Source organism: Takifugu rubripes, chromosome 12 (assembly GCF_901000725.2).
Source record: "Takifugu rubripes chromosome 12, fTakRub1.2, whole genome shotgun sequence".
Lineage (NCBI taxonomy): Eukaryota > Metazoa > Chordata > Actinopteri > Tetraodontiformes > Tetraodontidae > Takifugu > Takifugu rubripes.
In genome coordinates this window covers 1,397,483-1,421,235 of record NC_042296.1, presented here as the reverse complement: position 1 = coordinate 1,421,235, position 23,753 = coordinate 1,397,483, and the positions used below count along the sequence as shown (strand labels likewise).

At 45.5% G+C, this 23,753-nt stretch overlaps 2 protein-coding genes and 1 long non-coding RNA gene across 5 annotated transcripts in view; 1 reads left to right on the top strand and 2 right to left on the bottom strand.

The window, feature by feature from the left end:
- The window catches only part of ctnnal1 (catenin (cadherin-associated protein), alpha-like 1), a 30,793-nt gene extending 14,588 nt beyond the window's left edge, over nucleotides 1–16,205 (top strand). For all 3 annotated transcript variants that reach the window (XM_003968825.3, XM_011608878.2, XM_029844885.1), the window contains 18 exons: nucleotides 2,424–2,613; nucleotides 5,756–5,943; nucleotides 6,536–6,655; nucleotides 7,592–7,681; nucleotides 7,858–8,028; nucleotides 8,596–8,796; nucleotides 9,421–9,507; nucleotides 9,727–9,885; nucleotides 10,199–10,291; nucleotides 11,463–11,613; nucleotides 12,105–12,142; nucleotides 12,230–12,283; nucleotides 12,564–12,718; nucleotides 12,847–12,895; nucleotides 13,314–13,370; nucleotides 14,222–14,341; nucleotides 14,756–14,839; nucleotides 15,077–16,205. In XM_003968825.3, coding sequence (XP_003968874.2) covers nucleotides 2,424–2,613; nucleotides 5,756–5,943; nucleotides 6,536–6,655; nucleotides 7,592–7,681; nucleotides 7,858–8,028; nucleotides 8,596–8,796; nucleotides 9,421–9,507; nucleotides 9,727–9,885; nucleotides 10,199–10,291; nucleotides 11,463–11,613; nucleotides 12,105–12,142; nucleotides 12,230–12,283; nucleotides 12,564–12,718; nucleotides 12,847–12,895; nucleotides 13,314–13,370; nucleotides 14,222–14,341; nucleotides 14,756–14,839; nucleotides 15,077–15,247 — 2,178 coding nt within the window. In that variant the 3' untranslated portion in view covers nucleotides 15,248–16,205. The remainder of the gene's footprint in view (nucleotides 1–2,423; nucleotides 2,614–5,755; nucleotides 5,944–6,535; nucleotides 6,656–7,591; nucleotides 7,682–7,857; nucleotides 8,029–8,595; nucleotides 8,797–9,420; nucleotides 9,508–9,726; nucleotides 9,886–10,198; nucleotides 10,292–11,462; nucleotides 11,614–12,104; nucleotides 12,143–12,229; nucleotides 12,284–12,563; nucleotides 12,719–12,846; nucleotides 12,896–13,313; nucleotides 13,371–14,221; nucleotides 14,342–14,755; nucleotides 14,840–15,076) is intronic.
- A 241-nt stretch (nucleotides 16,206–16,446) lies between these two features.
- On the bottom strand, nucleotides 16,447–18,165 carry abitram (actin binding transcription modulator). The gene is made up of 6 exons (XM_003968873.3): nucleotides 17,953–18,165; nucleotides 17,752–17,803; nucleotides 17,371–17,500; nucleotides 17,175–17,251; nucleotides 17,020–17,089; nucleotides 16,447–16,807 (listed from the first exon to the last, which is right to left on the bottom strand). The coding sequence occupies exons 1-6, from the start codon at nucleotides 18,032–18,034 to the stop codon at nucleotides 16,673–16,675; spliced, it is 546 nt and encodes a 181-aa protein (XP_003968922.1). The 5' UTR covers nucleotides 18,035–18,165; the 3' UTR covers nucleotides 16,447–16,672.
- Nucleotides 18,166–21,680: 3,515 nt separating this feature from the next.
- LOC115251801 (uncharacterized) lies at nucleotides 21,681–22,525 on the bottom strand. The gene is made up of 3 exons (XR_003890341.1): nucleotides 22,467–22,525; nucleotides 22,222–22,358; nucleotides 21,681–22,106 (listed from the first exon to the last, which is right to left on the bottom strand). It is a non-coding gene; the product is annotated as an uncharacterized lncRNA (long non-coding RNA).
- Nucleotides 22,526–23,753: the final 1,228 nt, after the last annotated feature.

Genomic DNA, 23,753 nt, shown 5'->3' with positions numbered 1-23,753 from the left:
ATGGAATTTCAGCAACACATCAGTGTTGCTCCCCCCCCCCCCCAGAATTCAATGTGAGAAAGTTGTGCAAGTGCTCACTCAGCCACGCTTATAAAGAAATCTGCCTTTGCATCTTAAAGTGCTACGTTTGTGCTTATCGCACAGATTTCGTATCTTGTAAATCCTCGGTGGGATTGGGGAGGCGTCGGGCCGGATGCTGCTTTGTTGGGTGTGCACTCTGGCATTCAGGCGCTGCTGGGGAGCTTCAAAGCTATGCCTGCGTGTGCATGTGTGAGGGAAAGCAAATAAAGATGAACCCAGAAGTTCACATTCCTGCGTTTAATGGAGCTTATCAAACCTTTAATCTGGTACTAACGAACATGCGAGTTTAAATTAGCGGCTGGGCTCAGTCCCAGTATTGGTGGTGACTCCAAACGGACCAAAACAAGTAGCATCAGTCAGTGTTTCAGCTGTGTTTCGCTAACAAATGCAGGATCTGTCACGCTCTCCTCCGCAGTAGCACTGGATCGCCATCACGTCCTCTTCATCTTGCTACTGTCCTGTTGGCACAGCCCAGTTGTGCCTCCACCAACCGGTCCCTTATGAGCAGGATCCCTGACAGCGCTTGTCCTCTGCTCTCTCTCCCCATCTGTCTCTTCTGTGTTTGACTTTCCCAGACACATGGCGTCAGATTTACTTCACCCTTCGCTTATCACTCACCCCGCAAATAAATGAGGACTTTTGTTGCGCCACTGTGAGCCGGCGTTCTGGCGGCCCGGGACTTTCAGATCTGACGTGTTCACACCTCCGTTCCGGTTCACCGAGGGGTTTAAATGTCACCTTTTGTTAGCAGGCGCTAACCTCGTCCAAAGCTGCTTTAAAGTGTCGCGGGGTTCCTCTCGTGTTTCTATCATTGTGTAAATGCAGCCTAAAACTAAAACGTGGCCGTTCCCTTCATCCAAAAACAGACACGTTATCCCTTCCCTTATCTCTTAAGCCGCTTTAGACCTCATTGTAGATATAGTAACAAACAACTGGAAAATGGCGTTGTCGGGGCGGCGATGCACTTTGGAGGTTTAAATTCACCAAAACCCTGCGGACAATGAGCTATAACGCCGCGTCCAGCAGCTATTAATGTTTGTTAATTCAGGCAAATTGAAATTCAGTAGCTTGTTACGACACTGGACATTTGTAATAGTGACCTTTTAGAAATGCCAATATTCTTTAATAAATGTGTGTATTAATCGATCTGGTGTAGTGTGCCCTATAGTAGCAACGGCTAATCTAAAGAATCAGGGAAGTACCATTTAAAAAAGACTCACAGGTCAGTTATATATTTGCAGGTCTGTGTGCACGTTTCTCACCCCAGAGACTCTCGAGTCCTTCAGACTGGCCGGAGCTCCTCGGGTGTTCACCAAGAACACCTGAATGCATCAGTAGCATTAAGAGCTGTTGTAAGATCGAGCTTCTGGTCCTCTCTTGGATTGTTATGCTAATTGTTTTTTGAGCTGGATCATTTAACTAAGGGTCTTTTTTTTATTTTGTTTACTCTCATGAAGCGGCAGGGGCTCTGTGGCCCCACTCAAAACACGCGCAGCCCTTGGACCAATTAAAACAAGCACCCACTGACCCAAACGACTCGCTGAACACGCCCAGAACGACAGCAGCTGGAGAAAGGGGAAGCGATGAATAAATAATTAATTATGATCTGCTTTACCCGTTCATAATTGGTGTCCTCGTTCAGCAAAGCCCATCGTCCGTTTTTGCCGCCTGCTCTCGCTCTCGCACACGCACAGCAGGTCGCCTGTGCTCCAAAGCCTCTCTCTTATCTGAGCGGGCCGGAAAAACTCCTCCACGCTGATGGGGTAAATGGAGTGTGCGCTCCAGATGTAGCGTGCTCCTTTGTCAACAGCGTTGTCAGGATGTAATCACAGCACACTCTCCCCAGTAGAGGAGAGCTCATGAGTCCAGCTCGTCGGTGTGCAGCAGAGAGCCTGGATTGCACCCAAGCGTCTGTGGAACAGCACATTTAAAGCGTCCAACCGGCCGGAGCCGCACTTACGCTGTTTTTTTTAATGAGAGTGAGGCTTCAGCGTTTCACAAATTTGCATTTTAAACAGTACATTAATTGCTCTCTTTAAAAACGTCTGCTTCTCCACACTTGCCCCACAGAACCTTCAACACGAATATATCCTTTAGCTCGTGACATTTGCTCCTCATTGGTTATGCTAATAAATCTACATTTGGCAACATTCTTGTTTTCACATTTCCATGTTAGCGCACTGGTAGAAATCTTTGGGGGGGGTTGCTGGTTCTTCAGAGCAGTACAATATAACTTTTAAAAAAAAATCAAATCATTTCTGATGAACACAATGAAAATATGAGCAGCTGAACTGTTTCGCTAGTAGTTTAACACCTGTGTTGGTTTCCATTTGTTCCTGTAGATAACTACGTTGATCAACCATAAAGACAAGCCAAAGAAGTCAGAGCGCACCCTGGCTGCCATACACAGGGTGGGCCAGGCGGTGAATGTGGCCGTGGGACGCTTCGTCGCCGTCGGCGAGGCCATCGCAGCAGAGAACCAAGAGCTGAAGGACGAGATGGGACAAGCCTGCTTCGAGGCCCGCAGAGCAGGTCGGCCTCCGCTCCTGTCCGTTGGTGCTTCGCGCCATCTGAAACACGCGGCGGGGTTCTTTTTGGTGCGTCGCCGCATGTTATAGCACGAGTTGGCCGGCAAGACTTGAGTTATTGAGCTCCCATCAGCGTTGATTTGCTAACAGGGATTGTGACAGTCTCATAAAGCAGCAGACATCAGCTCCAGGCTTCACGGTGTAATCAGATTTAAACAAAGTTCGATTTGTCCTCTTTACAGCCCGGCTGTCTAATATTATTATAGCAGAGGACCTCCAGAGAGCTCTAAATACGTTGTTTTTATGGCGTAAGGTGGGGGAAAAAGCGTCGTTGCCCAAGAGTTAACGTGGCAATGTATGGATCAGCCTTTAAATGGATAGGTGGGAACACAGCCAAGAGAATGGAGGACAGGGCGCGCGAGCTGCTTTTTCTGTGGGATTATTGCAGCAGAACCGATGGGCTTCGTGCTCAGGATGTAGACATACTAATAAAGGTAATGGGATATCTCAGTCCTGTGCTGACATTTAATGGTGATTATTAGTGTTTGGGCTTTTATTAATGCACAGGGTAACTGCCTGGCAGCTAACATCAGTCATGCTAAGAGCACAAACAAGACACAAAAGGGTGCCCAGTTGTAACAGGAGAGCACGAAGAGCCCAAAATGAGTGACTCGTAGCTTTTATTATTATTGTTAGTATTATTATTAACTATAAAATAACAGGTTAGTTTAGCAGTGACCTTTGGTTTAGTGTCCACCTATGAGGAACTTTCTTTTACTTTGTTCCCCATATTGACACCAATAGTTGCTTAGTAGAACATTTATTTAAGGAAGCTCTCCTCTTATCACGGAGAGCAAAAACCTTATTTAACCTCTGTCAGGCCAGATCAGAAACAGAATCCCACTAGATAAGAATTTCGACACAAGGTTGTGATAATAGGTTTATTTACAGAGAGCCAGCTCGTGCAGCAAAGAGTTTAATCCTCGCACAGTAGCAGTTTGGAAAGGATGGCTGAAACTCAGACAAAGAGAGCACTGACAGCAGGAAGTAAGCTTGGAAAAAGCTACCGGTAGGGTCAGCTGTGCACGCTGGGTAGGGTCAAAGTGTGGGTCCCTGTGCAAAGCAGTTCAGAAATACTAACTAGAATAATTGAGCCATGCTGGGCCAGAACAAGAGTTTTGCTGCTTTCAAATCGTCTTGAGAGAAAGAGGATAGTTAGTGAAGGATTGGCATTTCTCTAATACCTAGCTGCAGGGAGAGTTTAATCAGGCAGGCCTCAGCTTTGTGTGCTTTAATGAATGAAAAAAGGCAGGCTGAAAGCACTAGTTTAATTAGATGCTACCCATCATAGCATGGAAAAGAGATCCAATGAGGCAGGTCAGTGAAGGCCATCTTCGCTGGGCGTCACTTTCACTCAGTCTCTCCGTGTCACTCTCACGTTTGCATGCTTGTCTTCTTGGAAAGGATTCAACTTTCCCAAACGGGGAAAACAAAAATATAATTGAGGAAAAGCTCATGAATGAGCAACGTCAACACCTCTGCAAGGTCGGGCTGCTGTTACATGCGAAATACGTATTGTTTTGGCATTTACTGCTGAGATCTCACGCACAGAGGACGGCAATGGGCACAAAGTACATTTTTGGAAAAACCAAGATGCTAAGCGACGGCGGCACTGGACCAAAATCCTCCCGCACTTGCGTTACTGTTTCCCAGGTTCTTTTCTCTCACTGCACACCAGCTCTCTCTGGAACTCCTCGACCTCCCACCCTGCCCCTGTCACAAGGGTTGAGCGGCCATCTTTGCATGGCAGGCCTAGATGTTTTAACCAGTTTAGCAGAGCTGGCGTGGAAAAGCAGCCTGTCGGAAGCAATTGGCCCATCTGTGTTGCTTCTTTTAAGACCAGCCAAGCCAAACAGACAGCCAAGCTGCATGACCCAATGGAGCCCCGCTGTTCACTGAGCTATTTCCCCCCTCTCGCTCTTGCTCTTTATTCTGGGCATTTCCATCTTGATAAGTACTTTTACTGACAGATACCCAAGCTCTGTATTCTTCCTCTCCAAACAGGTCTGATAAGGATTCAAGGGACAAGTTGGAGTCTGCACAGCGATTTTTGCCTTTGCATATTGTGTGTGCATGGGAATTAGCTCTGGTATGTTTGCCAATTGTGTTTGAAGGCCTCATTTGTCTGCTCAAAAATAGCTTATATAATCAAAAGAAAGCATGCCAGAAGTGTTTGGGTCAGCCTGGCATAGCTGTCGTGACGCTGCGCTGAATATAGTACTGTTGTGTTTCATCCTGTCCAGGACGATATGTTCTGCCCGAGGTAGTGAGGGGCAGATTGGAAGAACGCTGCGCCCAACTAACTTGGAGGGTGCTGCAAAGTCTCAACTGACCCTCTGTCTGTCCATTTTCTGTTTTTTAATTGGGTCAAGACTTCGGTGGCAGCGGGAGCGGGAGAGTACCCTAAAGGTTTATGTGGTCACTCGCTCCAGCTCTTCTTTGGGAATGCCTGGGTGCACCGGAGCAACATGGGAAATGGGCAAGATCCAGCATGATCTTCCTCTGAAATGGCTTAATAGCAAGTGGCACCCCTTGGTGACGCTACACCCGTAGGTTTGTGACGTTTCAGGAGTTTGGCTTACAGAATGTCACCGTCTTGAGTTTTTGGAAACACAAATAACCATATTTGGACAAGAGGATGGAGCTGGAGGAGGAGCAAGGGGCGGGTGTAACCTTTGACATCAGTCTATGCAGCCCGGCCTGATTGGCATCAATGGGATGGACACGCCCGCAGACGTAAAGGATTACTATATTAATAATTAGAGAATTCATTATAGATGGACCACCAGATCATATTTTTGATGGTAAAATGTAGCTGTTAGCACTGTTATGAGTTGAGAAAAAATGTTTTAGAAGGAGTATTTTCGATTGCCACTTGGAGACAGCCCCTAGCGGATCGCGGTGGTATTGCAGGGGAACTCACTGAGGCGTTAGCTATTTATCCCCAGTCTTTACTTAATGCACTACAAAACACCCAAAACATGTCAAATAAAAAATAAACGCAGGAGTGAATGAACACTCTGCTGCATCCCATATGCAGGAGATCTCACACCATCCTTGGATCTACTCTGCTTGCTTCCTGGCAGGTGATGCCATAGCCCAGCTCACAGATGTGGGAGCGCCGTTGCCATCTCAGCAGGACGGGGGAGTCACGGTGTTCAGTGACAGGACGGGGATGGTGAAGGCTGCCCGTTTGCTGCTCTCTTCAGTCACCAAAGTCCTGGTTCTAGCCGACCGCATTGTCATCAAGCAGATTGTTACATCACGCAACAAGGTTAGATGCACCATTTTTAAAGGCACGGAAAAAATCTCAGTCGTGTGTGTGTGTGTGTGTGCGTAGGTCCCCGTGGATAAGCACAGGCCATGTGAAGGAGCCCTAGAGTCTGTCTCCTGTGTAGCGGCGATGCTCTTACTGTGATAACTGCAGCCTGAGCCAAGAATGGAAATGAGGACCCTAATAATGACTGGTTAGCTTCATTTGGAGAGAGAATTGACAGACCGTTGTCCTCCATTACTGGCAAATACAATTACAGCCCTTCCTGCTTTTTTGTCTGCCGTGGATGAAAGCTTCTACGATAGCACTACCTACTCTTAGCAACTGCTAAATTAGCAGGAGCGCAGACTACTATTAGCCAAAGTGCAGGTTTGGAAGCGCTCGTTTCTGGGTTTATTCTAGCAGATGACTGATATTGCTGCATCACTTTGGGTCATTAATACAGTGGAGGAGGGTGATGTCCTTTCAGTGTGTCGTGTAAAGTGACCTGTTTCTTTAGGAATACAAGCAAAAGTCCTGCTAGATCGGAAATGTCCCCCCCCCCCCCCCCCTCCTTCCCTTTCCTTTGATCTGATCGTTTCACTCCTGTCAGGTCCTGGTTACCCTGGACCATCTGGAAAGAGTCAGCACCTTCCAGGAATTCGTCCAGATTTTCAGCCAATTTGGCAACGAGATGGTGGAGTTTGCCCATCTCACCGGAGACAGGCAGAACGTGAGTGGCCTGCCAATGCACGCACCTCTGTTTTCAGAGTCTTTAGATGTTGTTCCATCATCACTGAAAAGCAGGTCTGGCCTGTGTGTGCCGGCCATGTCGATGCAATCTTCCAAGAAGCAGTGATTTTCTAAATGTTGCTGTTCTGAATATGCAAATGCAGGGATAGATTTAGACTGTGGAGCCTGCTATGTTTACACTATGAATGCGCACGCAAACTCGGAACAAATCAATAATTCAAGCCTCAAGTGTTTACATAAGAAAACAAATATGGCATCTTTGGGTAATTCCCGTCATTTTTAATGTGGTTTTAACGTCCCTGTCTCACACAGATTGGCAAACCAAAACGTAATTCGCGCTTAAAACCTCAGCAAAACATCCGACTTTGAGTGTCTGTGGGGTTTGTTTAAAAACTTTTCTAGCTGCTAATCTGTCTTTGATGCGTACGTTCAGCCTCTGCGAGGAAAGAAGCTGATGAAGAGCGCAGCGGCTGTGACGTGCAGACAGCCAGAGAGGAGCGGCCCTCCTGTCTGGATTACCATGGGCTCACGTTCTCAAACGCTCCTCACAGGAGCCACAATCCCCCCCACCCCCCACTTGGCACCCCATTTTGAGATATTTACTCCCACCCACGTGCTCTCGTGCATGTGTACGAACCCCTTATAAAAAGGGACCTGCATAATGGTGGATAATTCCATCATCTCTGTATCTTTAGTGAAGGGAGGGACGAGCTGTTCATTCAGCAGGCTTCTTCCTCGTGCATCATCTCCATCATCTACCCAATGTGTCAGGTGACATTAACCTCGGAAGTGTCAGGTGTTCGGAAACATAGCAGAGGCATCGTGGGTGTGTCTATGGCGGCATGAACGACCGCACTCTGTATCGTCCTTTTGACGGCCCACGTTGAAGTCGATATCATACATTTTGTGCACGCAGGACTTGAAAGATGAGAAGAAGAAAGCACGAATGGCAGCGGCGAGAGCAGTGCTGGAGAAATGCACCATGATGCTCCTCACAGCCTCCAAGGTAAACAGCTGGCCGGCTTAAACAGCCAGGTTCTTTCAGTTTTAAACTTTGACACGTCGCACGATCGCAAAAAAGAAAACAAAACAGTAAATAATCGTAGGTGAAATGTCAAGTTTGTTGCAAAGAGTAAAGGAGGATGTGCGCTTTGACATTGCACTTTGAATTCTTCTGCGGAGACCTGCCTGAGGCACCCGGATTGTGAGTCAGCCCGGATCAACAAAGACGCCGTGTTCCACCGAATGCGCTGTGCCCTGGAGCAGGTCATCGAGATTGTTACCGAGTCGCGGAGCTGCGGGGAGAACAAGATCCTACCTGCCAGCATCTACGATGGCATTAAAGACTTCAAGGTAAACTGAGAAATGAGACCTTAGGAAGGGGTCGTAGTGGAAGCTTAGTGAGCCTGGGGCTTGAGAGGTGTGGTCCATGGATTCGATCATTGTTGCGCAGCGTCATTAGAGGAACGATTCAGTTCATTTAGGGTAAAACTAAATGGGGCAGTGATATAACAAAGACCGAGCAAATATGAGAAAATGGCAACGCACTTCAGACAACAACCCAGGCTGTGGAGACAAATGAAAGATGTCAAAAATGGTGTTTTCTGCTTTGATGAGAAGGAACAAAGTACTTTAATGAAAGGACGAGTGTGCTTAAAGCTTCAAATAAATGGCTGCCAGGCTGTAAATGGCAGAGCTGATCAAGAAAAGCTAATGTGCAACGTGTCATTTTAGGGTACATTAGCGAAGCTCTGACTGTCCTATTAATAAACCTCTTGAAAGAAGATGAAACACTTTTTTGTGCAAGCGAGGCTCTTTGTGTAGTTTCTTTCACAGATATGTCAACCGACAGCAACACAAAAAAGGTACCGTAGCTGCATTTAAAAGCGCAAACCGCTTCCTCCATTGCGTCTCCTGCAGTCCGGCGTGGAGTGCCTGCGGGAGAACTTGTACGCCCTGCCGCTGCAGAGCGTGAGCGGCCAGATGGAGGCGCTGGTGGAACGGACGGAGGACTTCACCGACTCGCCCTACACCAGCCACGAGCAGCGGCAGGCCATCCTAGGTGTGTGCCAGCTGGTGCGCCAGGACACGGAGCAGCTGGCGCACGCCTGGGTTGAAGCGGTATGTCGGCACGAACGGGCACACGCGGCCTCGGGGATATTCACTTAAAGAAGCATCTGCTATAATAAGCATAAAAATACGGCAGGGAGACACCCGTTATGACGTTAATGCCTGAGCTGTCCATGCAATAGAAGAGCTGCTGGGAGTAATGACGGCGCGTCCAGAACCGCCCCTCTCGGAATATTTGTGGCCAATTCTACCCACGCAGAGACCCCAACACAGTCCACTTTGAACCCTGTTTAGATTCTTTCTTCAAAAATAGCTCCCGGAACCTTCCCCAAAAGAAAGAAACCCCCCCTTGTCCAGCCACTCACCACAGGCCCCCCGTCCTTAAGACGTGATAGACTTCTGAAAGTCGTCGTGCTGCTGTTTCTCCTCCCACGACCTCCAGCATGCCTGGAGTAGGCCGAGAGGCCACTGCGGCACAGCTGCACCATCGCTTCTTCTCAGTTAAAGGTTATCTGGGGGAGGGGCAGATGTGCCGCGGCGACTGTCTCTGAAGTCGCCAGTTTCGTTCCTGGATTTGACCATTGACTTCTTTCTCTTTTCAGTTTGCACTGTCAGACTTGGCGTTGACGCAGCAAGCCTGGCGTGGGCCTCATGTTTTATTTCTTTCCCCTGCAGCAGTCTGCTCATGCCAAAGAGGCCACGGAACAGGTGGAGGTCGCCATCCTGAAGACATGCCAGAGCATCAGTGAGCTCAGACGCGAGGTGAGCACCAGGCTGCGTCCCCCGCGCCCGCCCGCTCGCTGAGTGTAAATAATTGTACTATAATTGGACTTCTTTCCTTTTTCACATCATTCTTCAACTCTCCCGTCACCTGAGCGTCATTCTTCCACCTTTGCTCCCTCACTCATCTCCATTCCTTTTGGGTTTTCTCCACGCTCCGTCTCTCGCTCTCTCTCGGTCTAATCTCTCCTTTTCCTGCAGCTCCATAAGGTGGCAGTCGGTCGCGCCTCAGATTTGCTCAAAGTTCACGGAGAGCAGCTGCCTCTACGGGCCCTGAAAGCTGCCGGCGCCGAGGGCAACCTGGAGGCGGTGGCTGAATTCTCACGTACGCTCACTGAGCAGAAAGAGCAGCTGGTGGAGGTGAGGGCCAGGGGGCGGCGGGGGCGGCGGGGGCACGGTCACCGATGATAATGACACCTTTTAGAGGGAAAAAAGAAACGTAATGAGGTTTTTAATTGAATTTTTTTTGTCTGTCCTTATCGGTCAAAAGTAGGTGTTTTAGCAACCCAAAATCTGAGCAGAAGAATTCCACTTAACAGTGTCTAAACGCCGTCTGACTAGAACCAAATCTTGCTCAGGAGCATGAACACGGGAATAAATACGGCATAATTGAAATAATACTATTATCCTGAAACCAATAACATGAACATCTTCGATTTGCTTCTGGCCTCAGACGTGTCGGCTGTTGTACCACGTGTCGGGCTCAGAGCCTCTGGAAATCACCTGTATACATGCTGAGGAAACCTTCCACGTCATTGGGCCGCAGGTAACCTCAACTTAAAGTCAATAAAGTCTCAGACTAGACCAGGAGTGCTGTGGACCCTCACTTATAGTCTGCTTAAATGTGTCAGGAAGGGTAAATAGACAAATTGCCTCACGCCTCCAACACCTGTCAACTATTGAAAATGGCTGTGAACACCCCCACCTCCCCCCCACGACACCATCTCAGATCTCATTATATTTGCTCTTGGAACCCGTCCATGCCAGTAATTATCCAGCATGTTCCCTTCCTGGGGTGCTAATGTCAGACCCCGCATGACTCTGCAGTAATGACTCCACTTCTAGGTTCAAAGGTCGGCTAATCAATAACCTTGTGGTTTGAGATGACATTGGCAAAATGTCTGTGTGCGTTCAAGGTAATAGAGTGGTGGCCCTGGGGGTAATTGCCTATTAAATACAACACTGTAGGGGACGGGCAACGGGTGCTTGTGGGTGTCAAAGCCTGTGTCGTAAAATCTATATTTTGTTTTAAATATGAAAGTAAAAACACTCAAATGCCCTGTTAGCCGTTATATTTGAAGGGTTTTTAATGACCCCTTTGTACGGCTCCATCATTTCTTCTCCCATCAACAACAGAGGAGACACTAATTAAACTCGAGGCTGTTCTCACATGATGGCGGGGTGCGAGCGCATCATGTGACCCTTCTACAACACCCACCCCTCCTTCCTCTCTGGAACACTTTACTTTTCTGAGTTTCCCAGTCATTTTTCAGCCGTCACAATAGTGCGCCATTTTCGAGGATGACCACAAAAGCCAGCTGAAGGTCATCTGAGCTGCGTTGTGCCACATGAGCAAGCAATCGGCACACTGAGGAACCTGCAGCGGCGTAACAGCGGCCCTCTTTTTTTCTCACGGGAACTTATTCCGGCAGAAGATGAGCGATTACAGACCCCAGCAACGCGGCTCCTAGAGACGCAAGAGACAGATAAACCCTTAACCCTAATGGCTGTTATGAGTGGAGTAAACTAAATACCAAAATTCCTAAAAGTAGCTGATCAGAAAAGAGCAATCTCCCACCACAGAAGTGGTCCAGTCATTCCTCCAGATAAGAAAGCTTCAGACCAAAGAGACACCAAAAATGACACCTTGTTTTCTTCCCGTCAATCATTAACTCTGATGGCGGTGGTTAAAAATAGTTCTTCATCTTCCTCCTCAGATCATCTCTGCAGTCCAGACCCTCGCCCTCCACCCGTCCAGTAAGATCGCAAAGGAGAACCTTGAGGTGTTCTGCGAGGCGTGGGAGTCGCAGCTCTGCGACATGGCCCTGCTGCTGAGGGAGATCAATGACATCTTTGAAGGCAGGCGAGGTGCGTCTTTATCCAGTCAGCTGACACTCTGAAGGTGTTATTGTGAGGAGCAACAATGCCTTTCACAGGGACCGAAATAAAAGCCAGTCCAGAACTCTCACATTTCTCTTGGTGGCTCGGTGCTTTTGCGTGCGTGTAAATTTGGGTGCCTACTCGAGTTGGACGTTGTCACAATGTCCCCTGTCAATTTGAATAACTTTAAAGATGGGCTTTAAAAATATGTCGACACCTTTCCAGGACATGATGTCCCTCAAGAATGTGACCTTCACAATAGGACCCAGTAAATATTGGGAAGTCCATCTCCGAAAAGGGTGAACGGATCACATTGTCAGATGCTTATTTTTTCACTAAATCTACAGAAATATGAGCTCAAATAAGAAAAAAGCCTGCCTCCAACATTGTGAAAGTAAAAAAAAAAGCAACCACCGATTGTGATAGTGTTTTTTTTGTAACTTTGTATTCAGATAATAACCATAACTCTTTGACCCTAGGAGACAAAAGACCCTATTTGTCTCTTCCGAGACCCGGGGTGAGTATCCCACCAACCACCCTCATGAATATTCCATCGCTCCGGCGGTTTGTAATCCTCTAAACAACGCTACTCCGGTTCCCACAGAAACACCCGCTCACTAACATGAAGCCTGCCAAAGCTGTCAAGTTGGATGCAGAGGTACCAGAAGCCCCCTGACTTTCAGCACAATGCACCACATCTCATCCTGTAGCTCCCTCCGACAGCAGAAACTTAATCTCTGGGAAGCTGCGTGTCGCGTAGAAACAGAACTGATGTCGTTTGTATCATAATAAGCCTCATTTTTCCCAGCTGGGAGTTTTGTTTGAGGTGTCACCACAGGAAGGAGGATTATGTCAAATGTGGCTCGAGTGAGAGAGTTGCTAGCATACAGTACATTCACATTTGTTTTGTTAGCTTAACCATTTGTGGGTGTGAGCAGGAGCAGACCAGCATAGCCAAACTGGGTCTGGAGCTGCGACTGCTGTCGTCAGACGTGGACACGGAGGTGGAGAAATGGGAGGAGCAGGAGCACGACGTGGTCCGACAGAGCCAGAGCCTGGCCAGCATGGCCTACAACATGCACCTGTTCACCAGGTAACGACGCGCATCTGCACGCGTGGGCTTGAATGAGTCCGCGGGCATCGGACAGTGTGATCCGTCTGGGAGTTCTTGTCGTCCGTGTGTCCCTTCCTCATTCTCTCTTTCTGCCATGGGTTCTTCAGAGGGGAGGGTCTGTTGAAAACAACGCTGGATCTGTTTCATCAGGCAGAGGTACGTCCACTTATCAACCCGAAAGGCAGCCGACCGTTAGGTCACAGTAGTGATTGACAGCTCCACAGAGCTGATAGTACAGCTAGTGGCCGCCTGTTTGATGAAAATATAGTTCCACCTCACGCACACAAGATAAAACCAAACAAGGTGTGTATCCTGGTAAATTGGTGTCATTGTCAATAATGCACAGTAATTTGTAGAGCAAATGACTCAAAATGTCAGCAGAGATTTATTCCATTTTGGCTGAGCGAGGGAGATAAGAGGAGAGGGACGAGTGAGGGAAAAAGGGAATGGGTAGTGATAAGAAGAAAAACAGTACATTTTGGAGTGTGCTTTGTTAAGGTCGAGCCGGCTTCCTGTTGAAAGGGGAACAGAAGTGTGTATTTTTCATCTTTTCTTCTGGGCACTTTTTTTTAAGGTTCTCTCTGAAGAGGGACTCCAGCTGTGCTCGTCGCTCCGCACTTTTTCCACCCAGGTAAAAAAACCACACTCCTCACTGTTGTGCCTCTGACACACACACACAGACCCGTAGAATCCAGTTTGGCACGCCTCAGCGCCAGACCTGCCTTATAAATCACACAGCCAGAGCAGGAAATTAAGGCTGTCACACACACACACACACACACACACCTTTTCCCCTCCGTGTTGAGCCCCAGCAAACAAACAGACCCTCGGTGGCTTCCTTCCTCCTGCCCTCCACCAACTTCTGCCTCCAAGTTTAATTAAATGGGCTTTTTCTGACGGCCAGTAATGACTGCCATTTGTCAACACCGTGTCTGACGCCACGTAGGTTCAGTTGGGGGGGGGGGGGGGGGTCAGTTGACCGACCATCCATAATCGGGAGGTCGAGCTCTTCACGCTTTCTCATTAATTACATCAAACAAACCGGCGCTAATGTATTCCGGCCGCCTCACCGTCCCCGCACACCTGTTTTACACCGCCATTCATGTCAATTAGCTTGAGCGGTTTTGATTTATGCGTTTTTGTCAGCGCGGCTCTGTCGTCAGTGGCACCAAATAGGTTGACATCCGGCGGGGTTGAGAGCGAGAGGATTAGCTCTCGGTATAACAGACTTAAGCGGCAGATCATGACCGGGCTTTTGCTGATGGATTACAGCGAACAACACTAAATCGGAATTTATTTCATCCCTCCTTTACCCTTTTCATAAATAATATCTGAACAAGAGCGTTATAAATCCAGTCCGGTAAACCTGTCTGCGTCTGACCACACCACCCCCTCCACACACACACACACACACACACACGGATAGCTCCTTCCCTCTTATCCTGAAAGGCATCACCTGCTCTGCTTTTTTCTCTGTTCCAGCTGGTTGATGAGGAAAAGTCTTCAGTGGTGACAGAGATAGAGAAGCTGGCGGTGCTGTGCCAACAACTGCAGACGGGGGCCAAGACTCCGGCACAGGGAAAGACTGCCACCTTCCAGAAGGTACACGCACTGCACGAGCGGATGGCTTGTTTACGCAGGACGGGGTGACACAAGTGGCGTGACACGGGTGATCTTATCTGCGCCATTCATCAGGGCCAATCCGATCCCACGGCTCCAGATGAATAAATCATAATGAATAATCTTGTAATAAAGGCAAAGATTGGCATCAGACACACGGATGGAGGCTTAATGTGTGATTATCCTTCTGACACGTATTAACTCCTTTTTCCGGCCCCACCTTGGGGTCCATGTCAGCAGCGACAGCTGATAGTAGAAGTGAGAGAACTGATCAGAACTGCTGGCACCATCCCGTCTCACGCTCACAAAAACACTATTATGAATCTGTTCTATTTCTGCTGATAGAACGCCTTCAATCCTAATCCTCACATGGATTTTTTTTTTGTCTTTCTGTAGGTGGATTTGTGCATTCAGACAACCAGAAATATCTTGACTGTGGTTCTCTCCCTCCTCCCATTCTGCAACAAGCTCAACAGACAGGTGACAGCACAGCATCGGCTTCACGGAATTGCATGCACAGCCTTAACGGCCATTTACTTAAGACATTTTGACCCCCACTGGACCTAAGTTTGCAGGCTAAACATAGATCTCTCTGTTTTCCAAATGGTAAAACTATCCTCCTGGCTTCTCTTCGGGGTCACGGGGCCTATCTCAGCTGCATATGGGTGAAGGCAAGCTCCACCCCTGAGGTTTTCTCTGTTTTTTCTGTGATTGTAGCACAAGTCAGAGAGGAGTAGCTTGGGTTCCCCGCGGGACTGGAAGGAGAAGCAGGAAGCCTCTGCAGCCGACAGAGAGGAGGGGGCTCTCAACAGCAAGAACGGCAACGGTTTTGGTGTCAGGTCCTTGGAGCAGCACATGGCCGGTCTCAACCTGCTGGAGAGCAAGTAGATCCCAGAGGCCATCTTCTTCCCTGTCGCCGGGTTCCACGCGGAGCTGCCCCCAGCCCAAAATTTTCCAGAGGACACGTGGTGTGAGAACCACTCAAGCCCCTCATCTCCATGCACCCACCAGTGCGAGCTGAAACGGCGGGTTAGCGGTGGCTGTCAGAGGGAGTTTGCGTTTGCTGTCTGAGTGATTAGAAGAGATTTCAGCCGAGGACGGCGCCCACTGCACCGACCAGCATCCACAAGATGGAGACAATCACAGTTAGAGGGAGTTGGGGGGTCGACACAAACCCGAATTCCGTTATTTTCATCACTTCTTTCAACGTGAAGTCGATAAAGTAGACAGGTATCAAGAGCAAACCTTCCTGTCGCTCAGCTCAGCCATACACGTCTTCACCACGTGCCTCGATAATATAAACTTGCTTTGTGGTGTAATGCTAAACGAGAAAAAAAAGATGTGATGCAGCTAAATAAAACAGCCACGCATGATGCCATCACCACCAAATCCTTGTGTTTGTTGGGTCAGTGCCTCATCGTTTTGTCACGCAAGCAGGTGTTGTGTAAAATATCAACCACGATCCTACAGCCGTTCCTCCATTTCTGGCATGACCGAACCATCGCCACAATTATGCTTAAAAACACAGTTCAACGCCAAATAAGAAGTCCACTTGTTACTCATTACAGTGATAAAGCTTTTGGTCCTCCAGTGTACATGAATGGGGGGAAACGTCTGATTTCTTCAGAATCTTAATGTCCGAGTAGTTGTAGTAAATCATTCTGTGTCTTATCGTTTTGGCTCACAAAACTAATGACAGATAAATACAAACTAGCACATAAATGTACAACAAAGCCTTGAGGTGTTCTTGTTATGAAGACTATCATTGTGAAACTTCCCGGTTGGTCACTGTGTATTCATATTATGGTATATAAAATGGTACTTGAAGCGCATATATTATTAAAAAGGAAGATGTATTTATATGGAAACACAGACATATATACACTGAAAGGAAAATGTAATGAATGGTACTATAGTTGTCATAATGACGGAACTAAATGAATCACAAGCATTATGCTGTGGTGAGCAGCAAGGTCTGCTGGGTAATGTAGTGGTACAGCAGATGTGAATGAATCAGATCTAGTTTTGGGCCATCTATTCTTTTGAAAATTGTATGGTTAATAAAAGTGAGGAAAAAAATAAACATATTTTTCTTAAATGATGATTGTGTTTATTTACATTTCAGAAAATAAGAGTTGATGGTTTTAATGGCATTAAAGCATTCTTAATACTGCGTGCTGGTTCAGAGGCACTGGTTTGTTCTTCTGTTACAGGCAAGAGTCTTTATAGTTATTAAAAAAAGAAATATTTCTTTGCTCGATGTCTTCAGTTTTCTTCCATCCAGGCGAGAGAACTAAAGTCTTTGGTCCTCCGTCAAGAAAGCTGCGACGAAGCAGCACGTTTGGCGAGAACTTTTTCAAACTCTTCCCTGCTCAGAAGGTTCTCTGTGATGCTCTTACTCTCCTCAAACTTTGGAAGGATGACAGCGATGTATCCATCGGTGGACGGCTATGCACAATTCACAGACAAAACCACGTTAAAATGCTTCACGAAACCATTAGATCATTCGTGTTTCAGTTAAGAGGTGAGCAGGCTTTAACAGGCTTGAAACATGAATGCAGGATATTCCAAAAATAAACAAATATTTATGGACAGGAAAATTTCATACATGTTTAGTTGTGAATACCAGGACAATAAGACTGTTGAGTAGATGCTTTTACCTTTTGCAGCAAGAGCGAAGGCGTTTCTAAAATAGCCTCGTTGACTTCAAGAAGACGTCCTCTGATGCAGCTCGAGAGACATATTTTTCAATAATTTGACTGGACTAAATAGGTTTGAAGACACAAACAAATGTCCATTTGAGGAATGCACTCACCTGTAGATTGTGTACTCATTTTCATCTGTACATGTTATCCTACACAGAGGGGCAAAATCAGTGAGGAATTGACCCCCCTGCAAATAAAGAAGAGAAATAGAAATCAAGAGCTTTGCTTTTTAACACGCAGACGTTCACATTTCTGCAGGCACAGGATAAAGGTCAATTCTAGCCTCATCATTCGTAATGTATTTACCCTCTTGGACTTGCCAGATACTTTGTTATTCAGGCGACTGCAGCCGTTACTGATTTGATAGTTTATGCTTTTGATTTGTCTTCCATTCTGGAGGATTGGGTGAGATTCTGCTAATGTGACGACACAAATTCTGTGGAGAAATCAAATAAAGCGTAAAACTCAACATGTACCTATGAAAGCAATACGACCAAGGCCACAGGTGAAAGTAAAGGATTTGGTAGTAAATCACACGATAATTTCCATGGCACTCAAGTGCAACAGTGCCATTTACTTCAAATGTGATCTCCAAAACAAATAGTCATAATATAAAATTCATTTGATTTTACAATTTCGAGCCTTTTATGATCATTAATTACCATCACCTGGTGTTCATTGAATTACCTGTTTGAATGTTGCAGGATACAGTGGTCCTCACACGGTTTTCCCTTCATATCTGAATAAACAAAATGTAATAAAGTAAAGGATTTTGAAAAATTCGACCCTCTTTATTAACTAGCATTTTATACCTCCTATGGTCTTAATTGTTAGCTTGATTAGCCACCAAGAAGCTAACCGCGGAAGATATTTAAATGCGATATTTACCGGCTCTGTACCATCGTGTGTAATATCGGTCAACAACCGACGGAGCTTTGTCTTGCGTGTCTTTGCACTCTTCATTGTCCATCAAAAGTATTTATAACACAACTACAAAAATAAAACGAAACTATATCAATCTCGACGAGTGCGCACTACGGCAGCGTTTCTTGTCGGACAGAAAACAAGTTGACGCTTCGGTGGTCCGTCCTTAAATCATTCCGTAGAATCAAAAGGAGTTTTTTTAAAGGCCCGTGTTCATGTGTGCTTTAAAAATGAGCACACGAACCTGGTGCTACAGTTACTCTCACTTTTTTAGAAGCGTTACAACTTAGTTGGCTGTCTTCAATATTCCTTCACCCGTCGTAACTATTTAGTATGCTTTGTTACCTACATACGTTTGAGCTTATTTGAGTTTACAGATTGTGAATTTTTACTTTTACTTCTCAAATTGAGTGTCTCTACATTCCTCAACAGACTAATCTAATGAACCCTTGTCATTGTGTTGTAACAACATTTAAATGAACAGGTTGAGATTCCAATAATCCCAATATTATTCTAATAATAATTAACAGTCCTGTGCAAATAATCCTGCCAGGGTGGGAGCAATGTATCATCCCAAAAGAAATTGTTGCTGCATAGTAGACTAAGTTACATATGAATTAGAATAACAATTGACAAAAGTGGACAGTTTGCTATAAGGTCTATTTATGAGACAATGCTCAAACTTCTTCAAGTGAATCTAAAAAATATGAGCTGTTGCTTAAAAAACCCATCACTGGTTCCTGATGTGGTAGCAAATTATAAGCCAATATCCAACCTTCCTTTTATCTCTAAAGTTCTTGAGAAGGTTGTGGTGACTCTAGTTGTGGTGAGCACCTGCAGAGAAACAGCCTGTTTGAGATGTTTCAGTCAGGCTTTAGAGCTCATCACAGCACAGAAACAGCACTTCCTAAAGTTACTAATGATCTTCTTATAGCTTCAGATCATGGACTGGTCTCTATGCTGGTTCTGCTGGACCTCAGTGCTCCTTTTGATACAGTTGATCACAGCATCCTGTTACAGAGACTGGAACATGTGATTGGGATTAAAGGGACAGCACTAGACTGGTTTAGATCATATTTATCTGATAGATACCCGTTTGCTCATGTCCATGGCGTTCCCTCCTCATACAGTAGGGTTAGCCATGGGGTTCCTCAAGGTTCTGTACTTGGACCAATCCTCTTCACCTTGGACATGCTTCCCTTAGGGAACATTATTCGGCAGCATGGGATAAATTTTCATTGTTATGCTGATGACACTCAGCTTTATTTATCCATGAAACCAGAGGAGACAGAGAAGTTAGTGAAGCTTCAGTCCTGTCCTAAAGACATAAAGTCTTGGATGTCTTCAAATTTCCTCCTCCTTAACTCAGGAAAAACTGAGGTCATGGTGTTTGGTCCTGAACCTCTCAGGGATAGATTAGATCACATGATCACTCTAGATGGTATCTCATTAACATCTAGTCTCTCTGTGAGGAATCTAGGAGTAACTTTTGATCAAAATCTGTCCTTCTACTCACACATTAAAACAGTCTTTAGAAGTGCTTTTTTTCACCTGAGGAACATCACAAAGATCAGGAAGCTACTGACGCGGCATGATGCTGAAAAGTTAGTCCATGCTTTTGTTACTTCCAGGCTGGACTATTGTAATTCTTTATTATCAGGGTGTCCAAACTCCTCTTTAAGAGGCCTCCAGGTGATCCAAAATGCTGCAGCTAGAGTTCTGACAGGTATTGACAAAAGAGATCACATAGCTCCTGTAATGGCGTCTCTTCATTGGCTGCCCATTAAATTTAGAATATTTAAAAAAAAATTCTTCTGACCTCTAAGGGCCTCAGAGGCCTAGCTCCATCCTACCTGGAGGAGCTAGTGATACCTTACCAGCCCAATAGACCGCTCCGCTCTCAGAATGCTGGTCTACTTGTGGTTCCCAGAGTTTCTAGGAGTAGAATGGGGGGCCGAGCATTTAGCTACCAGGCCCCCCTGCTATGGAACCAGCTCCCTGTCCAGGTACGGGAGACTGACTCCATCTCTCCTTTAAGATAAGATCAACTTAAAATCTTCCCCCTTGAAAAAGCTTATTGTCACTAATTCTGTAGTTCCATTTATTGTCCTAGACAGAAAAATGATTGCCGGGGTCCAGAAACATTATCACCTGACAGGCCTCTGTCATCCCACTGGATCAGTGCTTCCTCTCCTCTCGATCATTGATGATGTTGTTTGACGATTGTATATCGTCTTTTTGTGTGTATTTCTGTGCTCTGTGCCTCTCCTCTCCCTCTCCTCTCCTCTGCTCTCCTCTCCCTTCCTCTCCTCTTTACCCTCCTCCTCCTTCTCCTCTCCTCTCCTCTACCTCCCCTTCACTCTACTTCTCCTCTCCTCTCCTCTCCTCTCCTCTCCTCTCCTCTCCTCTCCTCTCCTCTCCTCTCCTCTCCTCTCCTCTCCTACCTATTCTATCCTCTACCTGTCCTCCCCCTTCTCTCTCTTTACCCAGCCGGCCATCAGCAGGAGGGTCCCCCTACATGAGCCTGGTCCTGCTCAAGGTTTCTTCCTGTTAAAGGGGAGTTTTTCCTTGCCACTGTTGCTTGTCTGGGGTTAGACCCTGGGATTCTGGAAAGCGCCTTGAAACAATTTTGATTGTATAAGACGCTATATAAATAAAGATTGATTTGATTTGTTTCTTATAGAGTTTCTCTGCTCACCCCCACCCCCCCCTTCCCTGTATTCATCAACAGGTCTAGTCACCTTTATAGCTGTATGCTGGCCTGCCGACCTCTGACCCTGCTGACCCACTCTACTCTTATACCAGCAGCCTGTGCTATTAATGTATCTCTATGTTCCTATGTTCTCTATCTATTCTCTCCTCTCTCTGTCCTCCCCCTTCTCCTCTCGCTCTACCCAGCCGGCCATCAGCAGGAGGGTCCCCCTACATGAGACTGGTCCTGCTTAAGGTTTCTTCCTGTTAAAGGGGAGTTTTTCTTTGCCACTGTTGCTTGTTGGGGTCAGGCCCTGGGATTCTGTAAAGCCCCTAGAAACAATTTTGATTGTAACAGATGCTATATAAAAAAAGATTGATTGGTTCGTTGGTTGTCAAATTTCTTCCGTGTCCATGTGAGGGTGACGTTAATTGTGATAGGGATGTCTCACAAGGATGGAAAATGTACAGATTCAAGTTTATTGTAGCAGATGAAAAAAAAAAACACCGGTTGATTATTTTCTGTATAATTACTATGTTGATTTCCACTGAAAACACTGGTGAGAGCAACACATACATCTGCTAAGGATGATTGTGTTGATGATTGTGCAGGATTAATTAAAAATAGTTGGATACAAGTAGTTTGGGGATATCCTGTGTATCTTTATCAAACATATCTTTAGCAGTTATTAGCTGTTTCCTGTCTGTTTTGCAATGTTTTTATCTTCTAGGAATAAAATATTTGAAAAAACATATTAAATATTGTTACTCCAGGTTTGTGTGCAACAATAGGCAGAGTAAATGGGACAAAGTAAAAATCGGTCAACTTTTCCTCAGGCACAACAAAACAAGGGAATAGGTTCCCAAATAATAATTATATTAATTTGAATGCACCAATTTGTTGTTTGATTTTCTGTAAACATTTTATGGTGTTGAAAAAAAACCCAGAAACTAATGTTTAAAATAATGAAATCAGCTTCCTTTATTGTAATTCAGGGTGAATATGTGATTGAAAGACCAGATGGGACTGTACCCCAAACATATGTATTCAGGGAGTCTGTTACTTTTTCTCTCCTTTACTGCCTGCATATTTCCTTCTTCTTTTCAAAACTTTTTGGCTGAACCTGGGCACAGCCATCGAGGTGGAGCAATGAGGCTCACCATCCTTCCCATCAGGCAGCTTCCTCTGAACAGTGGAATTAACAACATTTATCTGTGTGTCCGTCATTGGTGTCACCCTTGATTGAAATTTAGGCCGCTTGGAATCTTGACAAGTTGGGTCGTCATCGTTAGAGTCACGATTTCTTTTCTGCCCTGTTTTTAATTGGCTCTCTTGGTTCTTCTGGGGGGTTTCACACTGCGACTGCAACGTCTGTCCATTTTCCTGGTTGGCAGTAACCTCTGGCTCTTCAGAAGTAGTCCCCACCCTTCAAGACAACAAATACTTGACTTAAATAATTATCTGCAATCCTGCAAAAAAAAATTTAAATGGATAAATCAAAGGTTTTAGGACTGAAATGAATGACCTTTGTGTAGACTTACTCAGTGTTTGTCAGAAAACCATGTTGCAGCAGTTGAGCTGGGGTAATGCGCGTAGCAGGATCTAGGTCAAGCATTTTCTTTAGCATGTCAACAAAAAGACCAAGTCCTAGATTTTTGCTGCCTTTAGTAGGCATGTCCTGGAACAATAAAAATTGATTTAAAGTAGTTAATTACCCTGTAAATATATTCTTTATGCTATTAAGAAAGCGTTGTTACATTGATGTGAATAACAAATTAAAACTTACGCTTAAAATGTCATCCAGAGAATCCAGAAAATGACATCCTGTTGTTCCGTGGCATTTCTAAACAGATAACAGAAAAGGAGTTAATGACAACAAAATAAACATTCCTACCTATTAATTTGGGGAAAAATTAGAGTCCGTAAGAAATATCTTAGACAAACTACCACAGATACCTTTAGTTTCCATGATCGATTCCCTGTGCACATATATTTCTTAAAGTATTGCTTCGTATTTATTCCTGCATCCAGCATTCGATTTGGAGGTTGACCTAGGAGGTCCACAATGCTCCTCATCTGTAGGTAAAGAAAACACCACATCACAATATTCACCAAAAAGTTTGTTGCAGAAAAGTTCAAAGAAAAGAATGAAGTAAACTACAAATACTGCAAATATACTTACCATGTCATACTCATTGTCCCCATCAAACAGCGAAATCCCCAGGTGTAACTTGGCAGCCAAACAGCCCAGAGACCACATGTCGACAGCCTCTGTCAATGGAAGACCCAAAAGGACCTCTGGAGACCTATAAAAGGGTGTTGCTTTTTACAGTTGGTTATTAATAGATTTCCATGATTTTAAACATTTGTAAAAATAATTACCTGCAACAGAGGGCCTGTATAACTGAGCCCTGTGGAATAGTGGAGGCAACAGTGGCAATTCCAAAGTCAATAAGTTTGACTCTGAAAGGCTGCTTTTCATGGTCCACTAACATAATATTGTCCAGCTTTATATCGCAGTGAGTCAGTCCCACGCTCCTCAGCGATTGAAGTGCAATTGCAAGCTTAAAGAAAATAAAACACTTTCAGAATACTTTTTCAACATTAGATCAAAGGGCTATTAATGAAAAAGGAAGTGCAGTGAGACGTACCTGTTGGACAATAAATCTGATTGCGTTTAGAGGCAGAGGACGAAAATCATTCTCCGCCATGAAGTCAAAGAGACTCTTGTCCAGGTACTCGAAGACGAAGCAGAAATATCCTCTGTCAAAAAAGGCTGCGTGAATCTGGACAACGTTGCATATTTCTGGATCCAGTCTTTGAAGCCTTAGCAGGGCTTGAATCTAAGGAGACAAATGTCAAGGTTCACCTTAATTAAACCACATACAGGGGCAAATAGGAACAAAAGTTGTTGTTACATACTTCCTGCTCTACACAATCATAGTAATCTTCTTCTTTCTTCATGACTTTGACTGCCACAGTCTTGTTGTCTCTCAACCTTATACATTTGACTACTTTGCCAAATGCACCCTCTCCCAGAATGGATTGCACCAGATAATTGGTTTGTCTGGAA

Bases quoted from the DNA above. Each gene is read 5' to 3' on its own strand.
- abitram (XM_003968873.3), bottom strand. From the start codon at position 18,034: ATGGACAATGAAGAGTGCAAAGACACGCAAGACAAAGCTCCGTCGGTT. The intron at 17,501-17,751 runs GTAATTCAATGA...ATTTCTCCACAG, and splicing joins ATCCTGCAACATTCAAACAG to AATTTGTGTCGTCACATTAG. The intron at 16,808-17,019 runs GTAAAAGCATCT...AATTGTGCATAG, and splicing joins CTTCGCTCTTGCTGCAAAAG to CCGTCCACCGATGGATACAT.